Below are 23134 nucleotides of genomic sequence, written 5' to 3' on the forward strand. Positions count from 1 at the left end.
CACCTGACCTCATCCTCTCCTTAGTTATCTGTCTCTCCTCTCTCCTCTCTACTCTCTCCCCAACTCTGGCTTTCTCCAACTCACCATCTGGCTGTCCCTCCCTGTCTCCGCTCATCGTCCAATTCTACACCCCCCCCTTCCCACCATGTCGACCCTCTCCTCCCCCCGTCCCTCAATCGCCTCCTCGCGCGCCCACTCCCCGACCCCGACCTCCTCGCACCGCCCGTCCTTCGACACCGCCGGCCTCAGCGCCTCGTCGACGCCCACCACCGCCCGCGCCGTCTCCCCGTCTCTCCATCCCCGACGCAACCGCGCCGCCCTCCGAGACTACTACAACCTGAAGCCGTCCGCGGCCATCGATCCCACAGCCGGCCGACGGTCCCGCAGCGTATCCCGACACACCATCACCGAGGCAGGCGACCTGACCAGCCCCTCCGTCGTAACGACCGGAACCGAGCTCGACAGCCCGGACTTCGACCCGCAGCGCTACGTCAACCACCTCCTCGCGACCTCCTCCCTCTCCACCGTGCTCAAAGCGGAAAACACCCTCGTCGGGGACATCCGCACGCTGGACAGCGAACGCAAAGCCCTAGTCTACGATAACTACTCGAAACTGATCCGGGCGGTGGAGACAATCGGCAAGATGCGCCGCAGCATGGATGATCGGGGCGCGCCGTTGACCATGACCAAGACGCTGGGGCCGGCAATTGCGTTCGTGGCCGAGACGGCCGGCGGGCTGATCCAGGAGGGCGAGGAACAGCAGCGTCGGATGAAGGAGGCCAAGGCGAGTGATGGGTCTGAGCGTAGACGAGCGGAACGGCAGACCGTGCAGTGGGTTTTGGCAGCGCCGGGGAGGTTGGAGAGCTTGCTTGACGAGGGGAAGGAGGCTGAGGCGGAGAAGGATTGGGAGGAGGTCTGCGCGTTGTTGGATAAGTGGGAGGGGGTTAAGGGGGTTGTGGAGGTAAGGGAGGCGTGTGAGAAGGTGATGGAGAGTCAGGAGGAAGATTATTCTTGAAGGATGGCGATGCTTTTTCGCTTTTGAACCGTGTTCGTGTAGACTGGAAGCAGTCTCGGATGGACAACTCTACGACGGACGACGATGATGTCTGCAAGGCATGATGCGTGCTGACTGCATGCTGTGGCAGCTCGTCCTACAAGTCGGCTTGATCCGGCATTGGACAGCTCTGGTATAATCTACCGGACACACCACGCGTCCAACGAAGACAGACTGCTGCCATGAGACTGCCACAATCTGCATCTCGAGCCAGTCAGTCAGCTTGCCGTGCTATTGTCAAGATACAACGCTATCGAAGATACACACACAGCACTGCGCCTCTCCGAGCCAACAAGCCAACCCCCAAACGGACAAGCACCTCACCTATCCATGTACATAATCATCATCATAATCATAACCACACCAATCCAGACCAACCCGCAGAACCAGAACCCAAACCACTCCCACTCACTCAGCAGTCAGCACTCAGCACTATCCCATCCCCACATCGCGACTCGAAAACAAACTCGCCCTCAACCCATACGGATTATTCCCCATGATCTCCAGATGCGTATACGCATCACACTTGTAATAAATCGGGCGTTCGCCAGACTTCACCAGCCCCAACTCGCCCATCCGCTTCAACACCCTCCTCCCTCATAATCTCTCGTATAGATTGCAATCAACCTCGCCTTCCCTGCTGTGTTTCCTCCCCACCAATAGTACCACCATCCCCACGACTACCACCACTACCACCAGAAGAAGAAGAAGAAGAAGAAGAAGAAGGAACAACAGACATGGTAACAACCTTCGCCCCAAACCCCAACTCCCCCTCCCCCCCTCCTACCGTCCCCCGCACCACCCTCGCCCAATACTCATCCACGCAATCCGGGGTAACAAACAGCATCCAGTTCCGTTGGGTTGGGTCTGGGTTTGGGTGGGAGACGTAGATCCAGGGGGTGGTGATGGGGGTGGGCGTTGGTGTTGGTGTTGGTGCTTGTTGTTCAGACATGGTGATGGTGATGGTGATGAGGATGGTGAAAAACAGGAATTGACTGGGATGATGTATCACTGCGTCCGGTGAATGACGACCAGAGACGGACTGGCATACTATATAAACTAGCCTCTCCCTCTCCTGTCTTCTCCGTCTTCTTCCAGCCTCTCATCCTGTTTGATAGCTGCGTTTGCTTGCCCTAAGTGGTCAACAAACCGGTGGGTCTGTCTATGTGCCTCTTAAGGTCAAATGGAGAGAGATCTCATGTCCAAAACATTACTATTCCCTCCCCTCTAGTACAAAATGCATGAACACGGTATCAACATATATCCTTCAGCTCTTGCCCCTTCCGCAAATGACCCCATCATATTACCATCACTCATGACATAAATATAAGCCACCGGAAACCGATCGTTTACCTACTACTCATATAGTAATAAAAATGCCCCACCGGACCCTCAACCACCCCAGGCAAACTTGAAGAGTCCCGATCTTCTGACTGCCCTGCTGATATACACCACCCCAACTATACAGAGTCCCCAATCTGTGAGAGGCAGCATCAAAATATAGACTCAAAAGGCAAACGCTGGGGATGAAATGTCCCTACAGAGCACCGCAGCCCAGAATGAACAGATGGGGCTTGCCTCTCTTTGCCTCGTCTGATCATATAGCCCTCCACGTTATTCGCTTCAGAAGCTTCCGAGAGAGCGTGGGCTTCTGTCTCGCCAACCCGATCAATTCCTCCTGCACTGGACGACTTTCCGACGATTATGCAGCTCATCCCGCACGGGGGTTTCAAGTCCTCATGAAACCAGAGACGGAACGGAACTCCTTAAGGCCCGATTTTCCTGACTTTTACTGCCTGCCTTCAGGACGGCCTCTGACATTCCCTTTCGAGCCGCTCAACTTGGGTATATATCTCGCGCGAGCTACCTACCTCCCTACCTATCTAAGTATCTCTCCACCCTCACGGAGGATTCACGCGTAGCAGAGTTCGTATAATCCTGAATCTAAGTACTCTAGACTGAAAGAGCCAAAAAGACGGGTTACCTGCTCTTGATCACTGGGGTTCTGGGGGTTTTTTTTTTTTTTTTTTTTTTTTTTTTGGCTACCTTTGGATACCTGGATAGAAGATGAAACCATCTAGATGCCATGCGGTGCTGCATTGGTTGGTTGGTCTCTTTCAGACATCCTTGACGACGATGGGAATAGCATACTTACTATTAGCGTACGTGGTGAGTACACTCCCCCAAGTCACGCAGACAAAGAGCAATGCCCAAAGACCCGAGCCATCTTGGTATAAAGTTCCATAGCAAGTCTTCCTAGAGATACGGATTACACAATTTCATCACTGATAGAAGCTGAGAAATGGCAAATAAATGTATTTCATTCTCATGAATTTAATATTCTGTCCTAACCAAGTATTGCGCCTTTGGACTCGCTCACGCAAGAGGGGATGCACCCATCCTAGAGGGGAAAAAGAAAAGAAAGAAAAGAAAAAGAAAAAAAAAAAAAAAAAAGGCGGGGGGTTGCGCTTCGGAAGGCTCTCGACTATGATCGTGACTAGTGAGAGGGCAATCTATCCCCACATGATAACATACACCTAGAATGAACAGGAATGTGAAGAAGAGAAGACCAGACTACTGCTGTAGGTAGCCGTAGGCGAAAAAAAAAAAAGAAAAAAGAGCGGCCGTTCTTTTGGTGAAAATGAAAAAAAAAAAACACCAATCCTAAATCCGCTAAAATGACAACACCATGGCAAAACGAGGGACTGAAAGGCAAAAGCCGACGAACGAGACTGCCCGGCATCTCGACCGCAAACGGAATGCGCTGTTTAGAATGGAGGCATGTTGGTTGCCTGGTTGAGAATGAACATGCCCTCATCCGTCAGGTTGCCGTCCCAGAGCAGATTGCTGTTCATGAAAGCCTCCTCGCAAAAGCCACCCATACCACCAATGTCCATCTGGGCGGTTTGGTACAGATGCTCGCCATACCCGAACGAGGCGTCCTCGAAGAAGTCATTAGCTCCGTTGTTGTATGGCGCGAAATCATTGTCAGTGTACAGAACGCAGTCCTCGTTCTTGAGCTGTGTGTAGGGATCCTGCAGCTGGAACATCTGGCCTTGCGAGTAGTTGTTCACATATCCGGTTGGCGACTGGAGGGGGCCGGTCGCAGGAGTGCTCAGTTGGGCAGGGCTCACTTGAGGTGGGCTCATTTGAACCGAGCTTCCTCGGTCCGGGCTCATCTGGAGGGCATTCATCTCGACGGGACTCGCACGGTCGGAACCCATATGAAGCGGGCTCAGGTGATCGGGACTGAGTTGAAGCGGGCTCATATGGTCGGCGTTCATCTGCAGCAGATTGAGCTGGTCCGGACTCATCTGGAGCGGGTTCATCTGGGTTGAACCCTGATGAAGGGAAGCCATCTGAGCCGGGGCGAGGGGAACAGAACCCATTTGATCGGGGCTCGACTGCGCCGGACTCGACTCAACCGAACTGTCTTGGTCTGGACTGGCACCGACCGGGGTGGCCCGCCGCTTGCCATTGCGACCGTTGTTTTTCGCACGCACATAGTTCCAACCGTGGGCCTTTTCCATGTGCTGCTTGCAGTTGCTCTCTCTCTTGGACTTGTAGGCACAGCCGCCGAATGTGCACGCGTACATGCGAGGTGTCGTCGAGTGACGGTCGTTGATGTGACGCTCGTTTTCTTTCTCGGTGGGCCATCCAAGATCATAGTATTTGCAACCCTCGAAAGGGCACTTGAAGGGGCGCGAGTGCGTTTTCTCGTGTTTCCTGTAACAGTTAGCGGATATTGAACCAGCGACTTCAGACGACTTACGTCAGGTCACACGGCCTCTGGAAAATCTTATCGCAGTGAGAGCACTTCGTGTTGATGTTCATCGGGGGTGCGTTCTTCTTGCGGCGAGCCATAGACCGTCTGGCTCCCTCGTCCCCGTCCCCAAGGCTTAGGGTACGCTTGAACAAGGGAGGGGCAAGTTCATCAAACGGCTTCCCGGTCTGCAAGGAGATAGACTCCCCATCCTTCTGAGCAACAAGCTCAAGGGGACGCCCGGTGGCACTCAGGCCGCCCTCGAGAATCAATTGTGGCTCCCTAAAATAATCAGCCCCCAGCCCGTTTCCATACAAGCGGCGAAGACTTACATGTCCTTCTTGTTCTTACGGGCCTCGTCCCGCATGGTCTTGAAGCGATGAACCTGGGCGGTAAGATCAAGGAAGTAAGAGTTGCTGTAAGGCTTGTCGGCGGGCAGACACAAATCCCGTGGGTTCACGTGGGTGTATGTCTCATGCAGGCACAAGATCGTAGAACTGCAGAATTGGTAGTATGAGCCAATTTCTACCTCGACGTCCTGTTGAACTGGTAAGCAACATTAAGTTGTCGATTTTGCAAGTCGACTTACAGCCGCGACGTAAAGCAGTGCCTTTTCAAGATCACGGAGAGTGCGAATCTTTTCCCCCGCAATCTGCTCGCGAGCACTTTCGACAAGATGATGGAACGGCTTGCAAGTATCCTGTCCAAGCAGGGGAGTAAGGATGCGTCTCTCGATCTCTAGGCAAGTACCCAGGCCGAGCTTGTGCTCCGGGGTGGTTTCAGTTTCAACTGCATTAATAGAGCCGGTGGTAGCTTGCGACCGGTCCTGAGACAAAGGACCAACTTTCACTGCAACCAGGATCAGACCAGCCTGCTTTGAAAGAGATGAAAGATGAAATTGATAGAAACCCACCTTTTTGTGAAGATGCGGTTTGGCAGCTACTGACGGATGTTCCTAGGCCACTGTCTGAAGGGTGACAGTGCACATTTCTAGTCTTTTCGGTGGATTCCTTTGGTGGGGATGGTTTGTCTTTGTTTAGGTCATCTTTACGCGGCTGTGACTTTTCAACCTGTGACTTTTCAACAAGGGCCTTCAAGCTACCCTTGGGAACCGGAAAATCGTCATAATCATCAAAGGCAGGCGCTTTTGTAGAGTTCAGATCCAGGCGACTCAGGATCTTGGCCATACGCTCCTGACCAGCTTGAAAGGCCTGCAGAGCTCCCGGGGAGGTGGACGAACGGCGGGGTGAAAGCGATACGGGCGACGAGTCACGATCGGACGGGCTTGTGGAGTGGAAGGTCTCTCCCTTCTTCAAACGGAAAGGCAACCGGACTGACAGGTGAAGGTCTGGCGAGGACAGAGAAGGTGGTGTGTTGATCACCCGCCCACGGCGGGGGTTTTGGGATTTCATCTTTTCGGGCTGATGCGATGCGATCATTATTGGCGAGTAGGCGGCAATGTTGTCGAGACTTGCAGAGAACGGAGGGATTCGCCGGTATTGTTTGGTATAGTTACGGACGGAAACTCAATGGCGATGGGTTGGCTGTGGACTGGTGATGCAATCCCAGTGACGTATCGGTCGGTGGATGATTCTCGAGGAGCGTCAGATTATTGTTGACCTTGGCAAGAAGAGACGAGAAAGGAGTCCAGGAAGGCGGAGAATCGCAAGAACTAGGCTCTACGTGACAGACTTACTGTGGTCAAGAGCCAGGATGCCGAGAGACGGGGGAGACGATCGCTCGATGAGGGAGGGGGCCTCGGTGGAATAGGGAGAAGGGGGGAAGGTGACGGGATGCCCCGTGGCCGACTCTGGCGGAAGTAGTCACCCTTTTCGTGACCTGCTGCAACTCTATGTTTTCCAGCGATGGAGATGATCTCGAAGCGACACAGCCGGATGGGGGATGGGGGGGGTGGGCGAAGGGCGAAGGACGGACGCGATAGCGGAGATGGCAGGTTGTCGGTGGCAGGAGAGAATGGGGTCAAGTATGGATCATGGAACTTGGGAAGGTAAGGGAAGACTGAGGCTGTTCATCCGGGCTGAGTCGTCTTGGATGTCTGCCTGATAGACGAGACGAGCTAGGCCCGGACGGGCAAGGCCCAGGAGGGACTCGGGGCGGCGATTGGGCGGAGGGCCCTCGCATCGCCCCACCACCACGGTTCCCTTCGGCCGTCCTGGCGGTAACAGCGTACTAACTACATACGACCAGTTTATCGCTGTATTGCTCTGCCTGACGGTCCCAGTACTCTCTGGTACTGCCCGGCTGGTAATTCACCCGTGGTCGGGGCCGTTGAGTCCCGTTCTCCGCGCCGACTGGGATCCACTGCTGCTGGGGGCGGCCATTCAGATTTCAGGGGTTGGCAAGTGGGGGGCTCCGGCACTGCCGAAAATAGAGACCAACGGGGGTCACGAACACTCTGCTGGAGTAAAGTAGTCCAGAGCCTTTAACCTTTCCACCTTCCACCTCCTCTCTCTTCCCTTTTCATCTACAAAGTACGAGTACGGCAGCACGGGGGTAAACTCCCTCCGGGCGAACCACTCACGGACGCAGCCCGCATCTCTCGCCTTGCTTCCATCTCAGAGACCCAGACAGCATCTCATCTTTTAGCCGACCGTTCTCCGTATTTCTAATCACGCTCAGTCTTACGACAGATGCCAGCAGCCGGGCCAGCCAATCACGAGGCCACCGTCGGCTTACTGTCATCATATGATAACTACTAACTGAGCAAGGTCCCCCCATGTCCCCTGTACGGACTCCGTCCGGCACGGCGCCCAGGCAAAGAGCAGGAGACTGGCTCGCATTGACCTTGGCCGACAGAGCATTATTGGGCCTGTCTACTGTGTCTATCCGCCCTTAAGCACCTTCTTTTTGACAGGCGCGATGTTCTTGGCCCAATCGTCGCAGGCCTCGTAGCCACCCACGTAGCCTTGTCACGGTACTTCGTTAGAGTAAGTATTCTTCTTCCTTGGAACTCCTGCCACTCGTAGGCCCCTGGGTGCTCTTGGATGAGCCTCATCGCGGTGACGATGAGCTGCATGGCAACCGCTAACAGCCCTGATCATTGGACGGCCCTAACCGCGTACATCCGGACGGCGGCCAATTATTTACACCAGTGGGACTGGTTCACTGACGCTGTCTCCCTGCATCCCAGATAGGGCTGTTGACTTGTCTGACGCGGTTGCTGGTGACGAGCATCGATTCTCGGCCTGGTCTCTTGTATCCGAAGTAGCACATAGGAGATGAGGCGTCAAGCTCGTGCTTTTAGAGGGATTTTTTCTCGGTGTTTCAGTGTCTAGCTCGGGAGCTCGGATACCTTGGGAGTCCTTGATGACCAACAGTTCAGTGCAAAGCAGTGGTGGCACATCCTTCTCTACACAGTAAGTTGGCTGTCCGCTGCGCCACAAACTACACAACTCAACAGCGAATCCCAGAGTAATCCCAACCCTTCCGTTTTTTTTTTTTTTTTTTTCTCTTTTTGTCCAAGGCCAAAACGCTGCTGGTTTCGGAAACTTTAATGGTTTAATACGCCGGGCATTAAGTGGGCTGCCTATTCCAGACGGTTCTAAAAACTCACCGTGCCGTGTGTCTATCTACTCTGCTATCGAAGGCAGCACAATTCCGCTGCAGAAGGATGAGGCACTCTGTTTGTCAAGATCTCAATCAGTGCTTTATTTGGACTGCAACAAGGTATCTAGTAGTTGGCTAGTTAGTTAGGCACATGTCCAAGTGGGTTCTGCTCTGCAGCAAAGTAGTTGGCATCTAATCTTAGCAGCCAGTTTGACAGCAGACCATTCGCCCTTTTGCGTGACCTCTTTTCAACTGCCTAGCTTGGAATTGATGGGGCTCAACCGGTGAACCAGGCCTGTCGCTTACAACATTCGTGAATTTTGTTGTTGCTTGATCATATACTTACTCCGGTCAGATTCTATGGCTGGGGATTTTCTGTGAACCTCGGGTCAGGACCTGGCATGAGGAAGCATCCACTGCTCCCCTGCCACAAGACACGGAGACACAGAGGTACTACCTACCAAAACAACTTTATTTGGTCTAACAATCTGTATCCTTCAGTCCCAGACAACATTACGCCCGATCGAGGGTAGATTGTATGGAACCGAGGGTTTTTTTTTTTTTTTTTTAAATGAGTCATGTGAATAATTCTAAGAGACGCCAATCAATCCCCCGTCTGGGCCTGACTTCAATTGATAAGTCATATGTCAGGTAACCTCGGGGATCTCATTCACGATTAGTCGGGAAAATCTGGACATCTGCTGTTGGGGTCAGTCACAGCCACATGCCGCTTGAGCGATATAGCCAAAAGTGTCAAAAGTATGGTAATCAATCATGAAGAGACAAGGAACGGTCGGACACCCTATCAAACACTGAGATTGGAGGAGACGTTGGCAAGACACAGTCTGTCTCTGAAACAGTTTCATCGTGATGACGACGACTCAGCAAGTATCATTCAGCTTGCGCGTCTCTATATGCCTGAGTTGTCCGTACCCAGAGTACAATGCTTGTATTGGCCCGGCTCATGGGTAAGACGGACTTGTGTCGGTCTACCTCTGAGGTCTTCGGTTTCAGCGACGGTGGGATGTTTGGTATAGCTTCGAGGTTGACGAAATTGGCATTGAGGCGGTAAGTATAGCGGTGAGGCTTATCTGTTGATATCCCCAAACGATTGAGGCGTGGCTGGGTAGATAGTATGACTTCCCATTTGGGATTTTACCTGCCAAGACCATGATGGGTGAATAGTTCATGCAGAAGATGCAATAGAGGAGAGGATATGGACCTACTGTCCATGTGTGGATGAAGGAAATGGAAACTGGAGCTGGATGGTGCGGGAGTCACTGGATAGCATGGCCAATATATCGTTCCAGAGGAGTGATTGCAGATAAGAATCGAATCCATAGATGGCCGCAAAAGCAGGCGGAGGATGCGACCGGGTCAGGTGAGACGAACCTCGGCACCGCGAAGGGGGCAGAACGAGCGGGCGGTGCCGAGCAGCTCCTCCTCGCTCTCCTCCCCGGACTTTCTCCAAGCAACCGCAGCCGATCGCAGTCTCCGCGGTTCTGCTTCCTACCCCCTCTACCCCCCCCTACCCCATCTCTCTTGCTCCCTCCTTCCCTTCTCCCGTTTCCTTGGTCGCTTTTGGAAGAGGAACACGATCAATTTATCCGCTTCAACCCTGCCATACTAATTCCTCATCTCTTCTCTCTTCCCACCCGGATACCGCGGCAGATAGAACCACTCCCCGCCCAACCCACGGCATTTGAGCACAGCCGCGCCGCGCTCCTCGATCATGGACCTTGACCACCACACCTCCAACTCAGACCAACCCAAGCGGCGGAGACGCAATGCTGTGAGACGGCGAACGCGCAATCGGGTGCCTATATCTGCCCGCCTTTCTCTCGATCCCCAGCTCCACGGCAATGTCGGTGTTGTGTCCGATGATCTGGCCGGAGACCTCTTCCAACATTCCAGCTTGACCGGTGAGTGGAAATGGAACGTCCCGAGAGCGAAACTGCCCCGCTGACGTGTTATACTTTGCTTGTGCCTCTAGATGGTCGTCGGGATAAGAATGAGGTATATTACATCGCCATCTCGCCGTACCTGCCGGGTTACAATGCGGTCGAGGATCTGGCTTGGACTATCATCCCGGTCCGTTCACCGTCCCATGATCGCTCCAATAAATCGCCAATCCCCCATTCGACGGTTCTTGTCCCACAGTCGGCAGCATCCCTACAACCATTCGTCGATACCTTGAGCAAACTCGACCCCACCCGCCATAATCTACAGACACAGCGCGCTATTGAGATACGGCTGTTGGATGTCGAGCCCCTGCCATTGGATACGATCTATGTGAATGTGGAGCGGAACCTTCTTCGAAACCACGATGATATCCAGAACAAGTTCGGCGGGGGCTTTACCTCGAACCAGAACGGGTCTAACGGACCGTGGACAAAGGGAGGAAAGGGCGTCGAGACGAAGAAATACTCCAAGAAGGCGGCCGCAGATGCTGAAGATAGACTGACGGCTGCTGTAAGGCAGGCTCTCGGGGCTGAGAAGGTGGTGCATGCGGGGGATTTACTGCCACTTCCTTTACCTCCGCATCCCATTACCTATGCTCCATCCCCACCCGCGCGCATTTCATTCTGTGAACCCGTGTCCCAGGGGCTTCTGATGCCGACCACTAAAGTGGTTCTGGTCCAAGCAAGACCCCAAGGCCACCGGGCACAACGGACCCTACGGTCGAGCTCGGGTCTTTTGAAGCAAGTCGCGGAAGACGAGGCTGACGACACTTCCAACGAGCAGTTTTACTCTGCCGCGGAAGATAAACCCGTCGAGAGTAGCACGGAGGTCGAAGGTACAACGACAGCGGACGAGTCGGAGACTGAGGGTTCCGGAGGAAATGCGAGTGATACGTCTGATGACTCTCTGGATGATATGATCTCCCTTACTGCTCCTGAACTTCCCCAGCCCCCGTCGGGTATGATGTCTGCGATGACTGCTGCTACGCCTCGGGCAGGGGGCCGACGGGCGGACGGGACCCATACGCCGGGCTCCGTGGCATCCAATTTCACCTCTGCAACAATGCGTCCTGGCCGGACAAGCGGCGGCAAGGTCTTCAAGGCGGAAAGTCTACTTCGCAGGGTTCCAAGTGATCTTTTGCATCCTCGACCGAGGGACGATGATGATGTAGAGTCATTCATCTTTGTGGATATCAGTACACTGGCAAAGGTTGGCTGTTTCTCTGGCGATTGGGTTCGGATTGAGGCTACAGATGAGCCGCAGCTCAACATGTTCGCCTCAATCAAGCTTGGAAGTTTTAATGAGCAAGAAGAAGACTCTGGAGACTGGCGCGCTGTCAAGATATACGGGCTACCTGGCCTTCCGTCCGCTAAGCCTCGGTATTCGATCAATCAAACTGGCGAGCGACGCTCGAGTATCTCCCAACGCAACCCGGCGCGCTTGACTCCTTCGGTCTTCGCCCCTCCATTGCTTCTTAACAACCTTTACAACCCGAAGTACCTGCGAATCTCTCCGATGAATTTCGTTGCCACTAACGTAACCAAGCCTGGTCTGCTACATCAAGTGAAGTCGAGCACTATCCGAAACCCCCCCTTAGCAAAGGAAGTAACCTTGCTCAAAGTCTCCACCCCTCTCTCGATGGATCGTGTTCTTCAACCGGCTCTGTTTGCTGGTCTCAAACAGTACTTTGAATCCCGACGACGACTCCTCAAAGGCGGAGACCTTGTGGGAATCAGCGTTGACGAGGGCCTCGGCAGAACTGTTTTCTCTGGAACGACTGCCGGTGAGAATGGCGCTTTAGATGAAGACTTGACTGCTAGATTAGGCCAAGTTGCCAATCCCGATCACGCTTCGTCGAAGAAAGTTGGAGTCGCCTGGTTTCGCGTTGGCCAGGTCATCCCTAACCTATCCAACGAACAAGACGAAGCGGGTGAAAACCAATGGGGAGGTGTGGCTGTTATTGACTCGGCCACTACAAGGATGGTGCAAGCTGGTAGCGATGTGAGGAAAGTCCCGGGAACCATGGATAATGAATGGGAGTATTGGCTCGGCGTCAAGGCTGTTCCAAAAGCAGCCGTTGATACTCCGACTCCCCATGGCCTTATCACTGAAACACCACAGTCGTTTATATCTCCGCTACAACAACGCATCCGAGACCTAATGTCAGTGGCAACTAGTCCTCGCGCGATCCAGCTTGGCATGAAACCCGTCGTTATACTTCTACAATCGCAACAGAGACACATTGGAAAGGCGACTGTTGCAACGCGGGCTTGTGCTGATATTGGCCTGCATACATTTCCTATCGACGCGTATGACATTCTGACGGAGGGCGGTGCGAACGGCGGCGACGTGAAGACTGAAGCATACCTGAAGGCAAGAGCAGATCGTGCTTTCCACTGTGGACCGGAGTGCACCGCGCTCCTCATCAAGCATATCGAGGTCTTGACTGCAGATCGGATTGTCTCAGCTATGGCCGAGATCGTGGCTGATGCACGAGTTGTGATTGCGACTACGACAGACGTCGAGCAGATCCCCGAAGGCATTCGTAGCATGTTTACGCACGAATTTGAAATGACTGCTCCGGAGGAAAAGGAGCGCGAAGGTATTCTTCGCAATGCTGTCTCTGAACGCGGCATCAAGACTTCGCCGGATGTTGATTTGGGAACGGTGGCTTTGAAGACCGCAGCCCTTGTTGCTGGGGATTTGGTGGATGTTGTCGAACGAGCCGCGGCGGCGCGGGCCGCGCGTCTCGAGAAGCTGGCGGAGACAGCAAGCAAGAGCGCAGGACAGAAGGTCAGCGTCAGGGATATACTTGTATCCGGCGGGGAGGCAGCTCGCGGAGTCACCAAGATTGATTTCGATGCTGCCGTTGATGCTGCGAGGAAGAACTTCGCCGATTCGATTGGCGCACCGAAAATCCCTAACGTCAGCTGGGACGATGTGGGTGGTCTGACAAACGTCAAGGACGCCCTTATCGAAACCATTCAGCTACCTCTTGAACGACCCGAGCTGTTCGCTAAAGGCATGAAGAAACGGAGTGGTATACTGTTCTACGGCCCTCCAGGAACCGGCAAGACACTGCTCGCCAAGGCTATTGCGACTGAGTTTTCGCTGAACTTCTTCTCCGTTAAAGGACCTGAGCTGCTCAACATGTACATTGGTGAGTCCGAGGCGAATGTCCGTCGGGTCTTCCAACGTGCTCGGGATGCCCGGCCTTGTGTTGTGTTCTTTGACGAGTTGGACTCCGTTGCGCCGAAGAGAGGAAACCAAGGGGACAGTGGCGGTGTCATGGACCGTATTGTAAGTCAGCTGCTCGCAGAATTGGACGGCATGAATGGTGGTGAAGAGAACAGCGGCGGGGTGTTTGTTATTGGTGCCACCAACCGTCCCGATCTGCTGGACACGGCACTTCTTCGACCTGGTCGGTTCGACAAGATGCTCTACCTCGGAGTGTCCGACACCCACGAGAAGCAATCCACGATCTTGGAAGCCCTGACGCGGAAGTTCGCCCTTGACCCCGAAGTGTCGCTGAGCCGGGTTGCCGACCGGCTGCCCCTGACCTACACGGGTGCCGACCTGTACGCCTTGTGTTCGGATGCCATGCTTAAAGCCATCACGCGCAAAGCCACGGCCGTCGACGAGAAGATCAAGCAGCTCCCCGGAGAGCCCATCAGCACTGCATACTTCTTCGATCACCTGGCCACGCCGGATGATGTGGCCGTGACGGTTACCGAGGATGATTTCCAAGAGGCACAGGATGAACTTGTTCCGAGTGTTAGGTAAGCCATAGTGGTAACACTTTCCCCTACCCTGCCCGCTCTTTTTCTCTAACGGTTTGCAGTGCCAAGGAACTGGAACACTTCGAGCGGATCCGCCAGTCGTTCGAATCCGTCGACAAACAAAAGCAAGAGTCCAGCAATGGGAACTCGACATCCCAGCACCTGGCTCCACGGACCATCGCGGATGCCCTCGAAGGTCTTAACGTTGGGGATCATTTCGACTTCAGTATGGACGGACCGGTGAATAATGGTGATCTGAATGTCGGGAAGGGGAAAGGGAAGCCCATTCCGCCCCTGGGCCGCAGCGCCAGTGGGCAGTCGACCAGTAGCAAGGGGAAAGGGAAGAACCCTGCGGGGTCGGGAGGCACGGCGAAGAACAAGCTCATGTCGATCCAGAATGGAGATTCTGATTCCTCCCTGGACGGGCCTACTGCTGACCGAGGCATGTCTCGCGGCTACGATGATGTTGGGGAGGAGGAAGACGACGGAATTGTCAATGGGGGCGATGAAGAATATATTGTCCGGACCGACCATCTCGCCTAGACCGGCGGATCCCTGTGGAGAGAGACTGCTCCGAGGCTCCGGGGGAGCTCGTGATGATTGATGTCGTGAACGGACGAGGACGACGTGTATAGGAACATTTGCAAGGGCTGGTGTACATATATACATATGACTGACTACCTACTAACCTACTACTACCATGACTGCATGCCACGTGAAGCGACCCGATAACCTAATCAATGCAATCATGTGACCATCTTTTCTGGTGCCGATCAGATCCTGCGTAATACTTTCGACTGTAGATTCGTGCTCTGCAGGAGTACTGTACACAGCAGCAGTACCTGGGAAGAATTAGCCGCAGGGTACTCCGTACACAGTAGATAGATAGATGTACGGAGTACGCGGTAGCAAATTAGAGTTGTTCGCAGTCGAGACCCGATCCAATTCCACGCCGGGAATTAACCTCCCCGACTAACCCGGAGCGGCCTAGACAGCGTAGGAGGCGTGGTCCGCTGGCCACCTTAATTATTGCTTAGCGATTCATATTGTCTGACAGACCAACTGATGATTATGACTGGCTACTGCGTACTGTGTATCTAATAGTATCTCGGAAAGCATGGAAGGGTATCTCTTATCAGAGGTGATAAACCGGTGTAGGGCATGAGGTGAGTCAAGTAATCCCCTAATGCTCGCCACTTGCCATCATGCCTGCAGGACCGCGAGGGCGCTTATCTGGCGTTGATGTTTCACGGGCTCACCGGGCAAATAAGCTTCGTCTCCGTTCCCCCCGGATGCGGTTAGCTGCGTGGGGTCCGCCCAGCAGATCACCCACCGCCCGGGCTCTGATTGGGAGTCGGCGATGGCGCTCGGCGCCCGGAGCGAATCAGGGGGCAGCAGGGGAATTCTTATCACCGGCCAGGCTGAATTAAGGCTGGCACCGACTCCGATCGGTATCAATTAGGTATTCGCTGAGGGTTATCAGTTCGCCCGTCGCAGCGGCTTCGCATTACCCCATATCCATTAGGTAAAACTGGCGACAGAGAACCGCCGCCACTCGTTTCCCCGCAATTCTTCCTCGTTAGATAGAGTGGTGGATAAATAATAGTTTGGTATCATGGTTTGGGATTGGATGCCAACCCAAAACTTCTGGTGCCTGGGGGTCCCTGTCCTCCCTCTCCGTCCTCTCTGTCCCGTTCCGTCACCCTCCATCCCTTGTAGTACTAGTAATTCCTCCTCCCTCTCGTCCTGGTTGAACACTCTGACGTTCTGCTCCTCCTCTCGTCCCTTTTGACCCCCTTCAAATCCTCTTCTCTCCTCCCTCCCTCCCTCCCTCCATCCCTCCATCCCTTCCCTTCCCTCCTCCTTTCCACCTCCCCTCCCCTCCTCCTTCCCTTATCCCATTCGCTCGTCCTGATTGTTCCCTGGTGGCACATCATCGACAAGCAATCAATTCATACGTCCACCCACAATGAAGGACCTCCGGGGAGATGATGACGTGCAGTTGGCCGCCATGGGCCACAAGGCCGAGCTGAAGCGGAACTTCTCGATGCTGTACGTCGCCCGAATCGTGCTGGGGCCTCCCTCCCTGGTCCCACGTGCAGGCCAAAAAAGCTACTAACCGATGGATGCCACTGATGCAGGTCAATGTTGGGCTTAGCCTTCGCCATTTTAAATGTACGTCGGCAAATAAACGCGCTCGGGCGGCTGGACGGTCCATTCCCCATCACACCGTCGTCGTGCTAGGCCAGACCAGGAAGTTAGGTTGCTGATAACGTCTCTTGTACAGTCCTGGACCGCTCTATCGGCGAGCTTATCGATCAGTCTACCTTCCGGTGGCTGCGTAAGCGTCATCTGGGGTAAGTCGGCGCTGCGTCGAGTCCATCCTACTTCTTGCTTCGTTGGTGGTATGTGTGGTGTGGTATGGTGACGGAACTGACCCGTTCTCCCTGCAGGTCTGATCACCGCCGGTATCTGTAACCTGTGCATGTCGGCCTCCCTGGCTGAGTTCCTGTCCGCCTATCCTACGTAAGTACTGCGAGTCGTGCTTGTCTTCGACTGGTTCTGATGGTGGGTTAGCGCTGGTGGACAATACCATTGGGTCGCAGGTAAGCTGGCATTCCTTGTTCTGTCTCATGGCTGCGATTGTAGCATTGCTAACCATCTGTCGTGTCCACAGTGAGTAAGTACATCGATAACCAGACCTCCTTCGCTATCCTTACTGACCTTCAAAGTCTCTTGGGAGAACTGGATGCCCGCACTCTCATGGATCACGGGCTGGGCGAACGCATCGGGATGGGTACGTCGATAGGGTTCCGCTGCTGCAAAACAAAGCTGACACTCATGGCAATAGGTTGCCTTGACTGCAACGGGTGGCCTGCTCGGCAGTGAGTTGATCATCGGTGTGATTTCGTTGATGCATCCCGTAAGGCCTTCCCACATATCCCTCTATTGGCACCGTCTAATGCATTCGACAGTCGTATGTGTCGCAACGCTGGCACCAATTCTTGATCTACATCGCCTACAACGTCATTGCCTTCCTCATCAACGCTTTCATGAATTCGTTGCTTCCGTTGTTTACCAAGGGTGCTTGTAAGTAGCGTATCCCTCGTGAGCTGGGTGGTGATGCTAATCCTGTTCAAGTTATCTGGTCTCTCACTGGTTTCGCCGTCATCTGCATCACGCTACTAGCATGCGCTGCGCCCAACTACAGCTCCGGAGAGTAAGTAAATGGCTGACTACTAGCCATGGAGAAAGCGTTACTAATTGGAACAGGTTCGTCTTCGGAAAGTTTATCAACGAGACAGGCTGTATGTTTACCCCATCTTCTTCGTTATGACTTAGAGCTAACGTCTCCCAGGGCCCGATGGTCTTGCCTGGCTGCTTGGAGTATGTCTCCATTCACTGAACGGTCGTTGAGATCTTAGTACTGACTGATATTTAGTTGCTCCAAGGAGGACTCGGTCTCACCGGATTCGTAAGTTTCCTTTACCGTCGTTCGCATATGTATACTAACAGTCGGAAAGGATGGAGTTGCGCACATGATCGAAGGTATGGCTGTCGGACGAAATACACCCGAGAATAGCATACTAAACATCCGAAACAGAAATCCCCAACCCTTCCATTGTCGGACCTAGAATCATGATCGGCTGTGTTCTAATTGGAACCTTTACTGGTACGATCTTCTTGATCGTGCTGCTCTTTGTTTCTGGCAACATCTACGACGACATCAGCTCCACTGCGACTCCTTTGCTGCAGATCTTCGTCAACGCGACTGGGAGCAATGCCGGGTCCATCTGCCTTCTGATGTATGTTTATATCTACCATGTTTTGTTTACTCATTATGCTGACAATATCGAAGCTTCCCCCTAGTCTGTGTCCTTTTCGCTTCCATCACGATCATGACGACCAGTAGCCGTATGATTTACGCCTTCGCCAGAGATGGCGGTCTCCCGGCTTCCCCCTTCTTCAGCAAGGTTCACAACAAGCTCGAGGTCCCGCTGAACGCGTTGTACCTAACCAACATCTTGGTCATCATCTTCGGATGCATCTTCTTGGGCTCCTCAAGGTAAGCCGACTTAACCTCCTAATAGATACGACGGTCGTACTAACACCGAGACAGTGCGTTCAACGCGATTGTTTCTGCATCCGTTGTCATGCTTGACATTGCGTATGGTATTCCGATTGCCGTGAACTGCCTTCGGGGCCGAAAGATGCTGCCCGAACGCTCATTTGTGCTTCCCAGCGCAGTTGGATGGACTGCCAACCTGGTACGTCTGCTTGATATTACTTACTCTGTCAGAGATACTAACCGATGATGCGCTGGACAGGTTGCTCTGGGCTACATCTCCTTTACTACTGTGCTCTTCCTCTTCCCCCCGGACTACCCGGTCACTGGCAGCAACATGAGTAAGCTTGACTGACCCTATACTCTTGTCGCCAGGACTATGACTAACCTGACTCTTCCTTATAGACTACTGTGTGGCTGTGTTCGGCATTATCCTTGTGATCTCAATGTTCCAGTGGATTGTGGACGGCCGCAAGAACTTCACCGGGCCGCGGATGGACGTGGATGTGCTGTCCGGGCAGGTTGGTGCGGGCAGTGACCCCGTTGAAGAGGTGGTCCAACAGAATGATCTTCAGGAGAAGTGAACCCTGCCTCGAACTATCAAGCACGGGTGCTTGGGTATATAGCAGTGGAACGTTTTGTATATATAACATGGCATAATTGAGAATAGATTTCTGCAATATTTACTACACGGTGGCAGTAGCTCTACTAATTAGGTCTCTGTATGGTTATGGTTCACTGTCCCTCTTGACAGCTCTAATTCCCAAAGACAAGGTTTCTTTCATATCTTCGCTCTTCTCGAGTATAAAGTCCGGGGCAGCTCTGGCAGTTACTTATCAAGGTGAATATGCGTACACGAAGAATTCTGCTCTTCCCTGTTTCATGAATGAATGAATGAATGACCTATGCCATGCCACCTTCACCAGCGCACTCAAGCAACCTCTCTCCTTCCTCTTCTATATAATCCCTCCTATCCCTCTCTCTCTCTCCCTCTTCCTTCTTCCATCCTCTGCACCATCATCACCTGCCATCTTTATCAATGCTATACACAAGATCTTTCCTTGTCTTACCCGTCTTTTACCGATCTCCATTAATCAAATCGACATTATACAGACAGCTCCACGCCACACTTCGCCCGCCCTGAGCGCGGCCTTTTATACTTTCTTTTCTATTACAATGGCAGGCACAGTTAATATTTATTTATTCCAAGAGGACAGCCGACTTGAAAGCGACAGCCGGCTGCCTGCTTACTATCCTCTATCAGCTGAAATCTGCAGTCCCCGAGTAGGGTTGGCTCCAGAGTCCAGACCCACTCAAACTCCTCTGTCAGGTCCGCCAGTCAACAAAGGGGTACCAGAAGACCATAGCAAAGGCATAGACACTGTATATGATAGACACCGTCGAGTCGAGCATGCACCACGGTTGGGAGTATGAAACCATACTTGATCTACGAACGAGATTGTTGAGAAGTTTCAAGCACAGTCCGTCCTTGGTTCTGTGGATAATCCGGTTATAAACAGAACCGACGAATGAATTGACCCGAAGGATATTATAATATGGACTATGGACTATGGACCATATCTGATCCCCATGGCATATCCAAAAATAGAAATGTCTTGTTCGACACCCGGGAAAGAACCGTACTGGGGGGACTGAATGCGATGGCGCATATATTCTCATATACTATTGGCATCAGCGGAAAAGAGGAGCGAATACTGAGGAATCTAACGGCTCATGCTCGGTGAAGAGGCCAGAGCCCTATCGGATCGCGGTCGCGTCTCTAGCCCCTCGTCAATGTCATGTCATCTTGTCCGATGTGGTGATGTGGTGCTCTACTGAGTCATTGACTTTCAGTGGGCGCTAGGACAAATATCAGCCCTATCCTCGAGACAAACCTGCATTGGAATGGGGACAAAGGTCCGACCAAGGTTTAGCAAGATTTGGGAACTCTGACACGGAGCCGCTGGAAAGGAAAGTTGATTAACTAGTTAATATGGGGATTACACAATCCGAGAAACACCCACTGATGTTCTTGACTTGCAGAAGAGAAGGGATATTCTTCTTCCCGGGGTATCGCAATGGCAACGCAACAGTGTTAGGGCCGGAAACGTGACGACTGCTCACTACGAGCTTTAACCACGGGGGGATATCAGGTTAGATATCTAGGAGCTTGGCGGGGGGGGGTGGGGGGGTTGAATAAAAGGGTGGATGGTCCGTTAAAGTATATCAAGAAGCTCATTGGGTAGTATTATGGGCCCAGTACAATAATCATAGAGTAGATAAACTGCTTGAACTCCAAAGGATTTGACAGGAATAGAGAAGTTGAGTTGACAGTTGACAGACCTGTGAATAGTAACGCGACACGCGACAGCAATGCGCTTTCCCCCATTAGGCAATGTAGATAGTTTGCAGCGTTTGCACCTCCACCAGCTGCTTCCCTCGACGCGACTTGGAACGACAAACACAACACCAACCAAGCAGAAAGCAGATCCACATGGCTGGCTCACCACCACCCTCCCAAGAGGATGACTCCCTCTATCTCCACGCCGAACTCCTCCCCAACATCCGCCACATCACGCTCTACATCTCCCTACCTGCGCGGGTCGCGTCCGACGGACTCCAGATCTCGCTCTCGGAATCCCGCCGCGCCGTGTCCGTCTCTCTCCCGGGACCCCAACACGACCTGTCAGAGACAATGAAGCTGCCTGCTCGCGTGAGTGAAGCATCCCGACGGGCTCTGAGTGCCGGGGCGGCCGGGAGAGAGGGCCATGCGGGCGCGGACGGTCGGCGGGAATATTCGTTTCGGATGCAGGTTGATGACGGGGAGGAGACGCTGGCTGGGACGGATGAGCTCACGGGTGGGTTTGTGCCCTGGACGGCGAGAGATCTGTCCCCCGTGACGCGGCTGCGTTGTCTACAGTGTGAGCGTGTTGTGCTGGAGGGCGATAAAGACAAACATAACCAGGCAGGCTGGGTGTGGAAGGACCTGCCCAGTGGGAATTGGGCCGAGATGATGGATTTCTGGCACTGCCATAAACCGGACCCGCCTCCTGGGGAAGCGCAATCTGAAGACCCGAATGCTGTGGTCAAGGGCTACGGCGCTGCGAACCAGGTCGTGGCTACGCCCGGTACGGTCTTGGTGGATGTGGCGACCTTTTTGGTTGCGGATACGGATTGCAAGGGGCTGATGCAGGTAAGGCTATTGTGCTTTTTTTTTCTACTGGTTGTTCTTGGTTATTTTGCGTTTTGCTCGCTGGTTCGATGTAATATCTTGTGTGATGATGTTGCGGGCAACAAGAAGGAGACCTGGGCCAGTCTATGGCGAGGCCTTCGATACAATTGCCCTATAGCTACAGGGTCTTGGTCGCTCTATACGTCATGGCCTGGGCGGGGACACGCCGTCTATATGTTTGGGTGGTTGTCTGGCGTAGTTATCCTCTCCAGTAGATGGATTTCACGCCACAGCCGTCTCGGACATGTGTCGTTGTGGCTTCGAGCTTGCCCCGGCGTTGTGGTCAAGACTGCGCCTCGCTTGTTTCTCCGTTGTCTTGGTCCGGTATGATGGCCTCGATACGATTCCGACGCGGTACATTTGGGGGCTTTTCTGGTAGACTTGGTGATTGTAGGGGCCATTCGAAAAAAGTAGTGCAGCATAGTGTCCTCCCATCCGTGTAACAATTTCAAGCACATTGGTCCTTTTGAGTCCATACGTTCCTTTTGTATCAAGCAGGTTGCTGATGAGGTGTCTCACTAGGTTCAAAGTGGGGACGCAGATGGCTCTTCACAGCCCGACACTGTAACGTGTGTGAACTGTGACAGTTCAGTCGGCGTGGAAGACACCGTTGCCCACGGATGGAGACTCTTCAAAACCAGCTTCGCTGCCAACGTGGAGGGAGAGGCCGTCCCAGAGTCTGCATGGGAGAGCCATTCGACTGAGACGGTGGTGGCTGCGCAGCTGCTCGAGTTCATCGAGAGAGAAAGCGCGCGAAGATTTGTGGTTCATTGTGGATGCAAGGATGGAATTCTGGTACGTCTGTCTCCTTTGCTCTATTTCCCTCGTGCTGGGAACCTGGTAACTGACCAATTCATTCCAGATCTGGGTCTTCAACCCGGACCTGCGGTACTCCAACTCGAGTGCGCATCACAGCATTGCTGCGCAGCGGGCGATGAAGGTCTTCTTCCAGCGTCTCGATGATGCTGATGCGACCCTCCATCCCGATCGCGGGAAGGCGTCGTCTCTCTCTCTGGAGGAACTGAAGCTCCCCACGGCCTCCTTTGCGGCGTTGACAGCTGCCCTGGACGGCAGCAACGCCATGCTGCCCGTGTCTGCGCGGGAGTTCCGCGAGTGGAAGGTGGGCATTCTGCACCGCTTCGAGCGGCCCAGCGTGCAGCAGACCTGAGGCAGTGAGCGGTGCCTTCCTGTTTGGGGGGGATGGCCCGGTCAGCCTGGATTCCAATTTCCAATCCGACCGGCAGAACCCAACACTTCACTCTCTATCCAGTCTCTCGTGAGTTGCTTGTTTCCCTTCCTCCACTTCGACCTCGGATCTAATGTTTTAGGTTTCTATCTATAGCTCTTAATCGCTGCTTGCGGATCAAATCTACCCTCCTAAACACGTCGTCCCCCAGCTCATCTCTCACACCATCCCCCCGTATATCATGGCTGCTCCAGCCTTCAACTCGCAAGATCAATCCCCGACCGTCTACGATGACCACGATGTCGTTACTTGGGAGCACGTGGAGGACGTGCCACACAAACCCTCATCCTCTACAAGGCACAATACTCTGCCGCTGCCAGTTCGTCGCCTCCTGGAAACTTTGGGCATCGTTTATTCCGGACGGGGCCATGAACAACGGCCCCAAGTCAGCCATATCGAAGATGTGAACGCCGCGATTCCTACGCCGCTTTCTCGGAGACAAAGCCGGAATACATCATCAGTATC

At 53.5% G+C, this 23134-nt stretch overlaps 7 protein-coding genes across 7 annotated transcripts; 6 read left to right on the forward strand and 1 right to left on the reverse strand.

The window, feature by feature from the left end:
- Positions 1-63: 63 nt before the first annotated feature.
- On the forward strand, positions 64-1162 carry BO70DRAFT_16574 (COG1/VPS51 family protein). The gene has a single exon (XM_025538327.1). The coding sequence runs from the start codon at positions 146-148 to the stop codon at positions 1013-1015; it is 870 nt and encodes a 289-aa protein (XP_025404421.1). The 5' UTR covers positions 64-145; the 3' UTR covers positions 1016-1162.
- BO70DRAFT_16561 (uncharacterized protein) lies at positions 1102-1615 on the forward strand. The gene has a single exon (XM_025538326.1). It carries the CDS (start codon positions 1237-1239, stop codon positions 1552-1554), a length of 318 nt encoding a protein of 105 aa, XP_025404422.1. The 5' UTR covers positions 1102-1236; the 3' UTR covers positions 1555-1615.
- Position 1616: 1 nt separating this feature from the next.
- Positions 1617-2305, forward strand: BO70DRAFT_402925 (uncharacterized protein; the record flags this gene model as incomplete). Its single annotated transcript, XM_025547025.1, has 1 exon — positions 1617-2305. A coding segment is annotated over one exon (462 nt), but the record flags the coding sequence as incomplete, so codon positions are not given.
- Positions 2306-3822: 1517 nt separating this feature from the next.
- Positions 3823-6256, reverse strand: ace1 (putative C2H2 transcription factor (Ace1); the record flags this gene model as incomplete). Its single annotated transcript, XM_025544583.1, has 5 exons — positions 3823-4780; positions 4827-5099; positions 5150-5355; positions 5407-5666; positions 5731-6256. 5 exons carry the CDS (start codon positions 6254-6256, stop codon positions 3823-3825), a joined length of 2223 nt encoding a protein of 740 aa, XP_025404424.1.
- A 3663-nt stretch (positions 6257-9919) lies between these two features.
- On the forward strand, positions 9920-14880 carry pex6 (AAA family ATPase peroxin 6). Its single transcript, XM_025547675.1, has 3 exons — positions 9920-10306; positions 10378-14125; positions 14188-14880. The coding sequence occupies exons 1-3, from the start codon at positions 10117-10119 to the stop codon at positions 14666-14668; spliced, it is 4419 nt and encodes a 1472-aa protein (XP_025404425.1). The 5' UTR covers positions 9920-10116; the 3' UTR covers positions 14669-14880.
- Positions 14881-15772: 892 nt separating this feature from the next.
- On the forward strand, positions 15773-18882 carry BO70DRAFT_357828 (GABA permease GabA). Its single transcript, XM_025542131.1, has 18 exons — positions 15773-16177; positions 16267-16300; positions 16413-16482; positions 16579-16651; positions 16703-16731; positions 16858-16922; positions 16977-17048; positions 17101-17215; positions 17267-17345; positions 17399-17433; positions 17484-17512; positions 17568-17600; positions 17650-17674; positions 17730-17931; positions 17985-18191; positions 18246-18393; positions 18454-18532; positions 18597-18882. The coding sequence occupies exons 1-18, from the start codon at positions 16137-16139 to the stop codon at positions 18773-18775; spliced, it is 1515 nt and encodes a 504-aa protein (XP_025404426.1). The 5' UTR covers positions 15773-16136; the 3' UTR covers positions 18776-18882.
- Positions 18883-20685: 1803 nt separating this feature from the next.
- On the forward strand, positions 20686-22591 carry BO70DRAFT_392075 (HECT-type E3 ubiquitin transferase; the record flags this gene model as incomplete). The annotated part of the gene is made up of 3 exons (XM_025546260.1): positions 20686-21384; positions 21946-22218; positions 22286-22591. 3 exons carry the CDS (start codon positions 20686-20688, stop codon positions 22589-22591), a joined length of 1278 nt encoding a protein of 425 aa, XP_025404427.1.
- Positions 22592-23134: the final 543 nt, after the last annotated feature.

The sequence above is a fragment of the Aspergillus heteromorphus genome, assembly GCF_003184545.1.
Source record: "Aspergillus heteromorphus CBS 117.55 chromosome Unknown BO70scaffold_1, whole genome shotgun sequence".
Lineage (NCBI taxonomy): Eukaryota > Fungi > Ascomycota > Eurotiomycetes > Eurotiales > Aspergillaceae > Aspergillus > Aspergillus heteromorphus.

Excerpts from the sequence above, each read along its gene's own strand:
- pex6 (XM_025547675.1), top strand. The coding sequence starts at position 10,117 with ATGGACCTTGACCACCACACCTCCAACTCAGACCAACCCAAGCGGCGG. Across the intron at positions 10,307-10,377 it reads CCAACATTCCAGCTTGACCG|ATGGTCGTCGGGATAAGAAT; the intron begins GTGAGTGGAAAT and ends TTGTGCCTCTAG. Across the intron at positions 14,126-14,187 it reads GAACTTGTTCCGAGTGTTAG|TGCCAAGGAACTGGAACACT; the intron begins GTAAGCCATAGT and ends AACGGTTTGCAG.
- BO70DRAFT_16561 (XM_025538326.1), top strand. The coding sequence starts at position 1,237 with ATGAGACTGCCACAATCTGCATCTCGAGCCAGTCAGTCAGCTTGCCGT.
- BO70DRAFT_16574 (XM_025538327.1), top strand. The coding sequence starts at position 146 with ATGTCGACCCTCTCCTCCCCCCGTCCCTCAATCGCCTCCTCGCGCGCC.
- BO70DRAFT_357828 (XM_025542131.1), top strand. The coding sequence starts at position 16,137 with ATGGGCCACAAGGCCGAGCTGAAGCGGAACTTCTCGATGCT. Across the intron at positions 16,301-16,412 it reads TAGCCTTCGCCATTTTAAAT|TCCTGGACCGCTCTATCGGC; the intron begins GTACGTCGGCAA and ends TCTCTTGTACAG. Across the intron at positions 18,394-18,453 it reads TTGGATGGACTGCCAACCTG|GTTGCTCTGGGCTACATCTC; the intron begins GTACGTCTGCTT and ends TGCGCTGGACAG.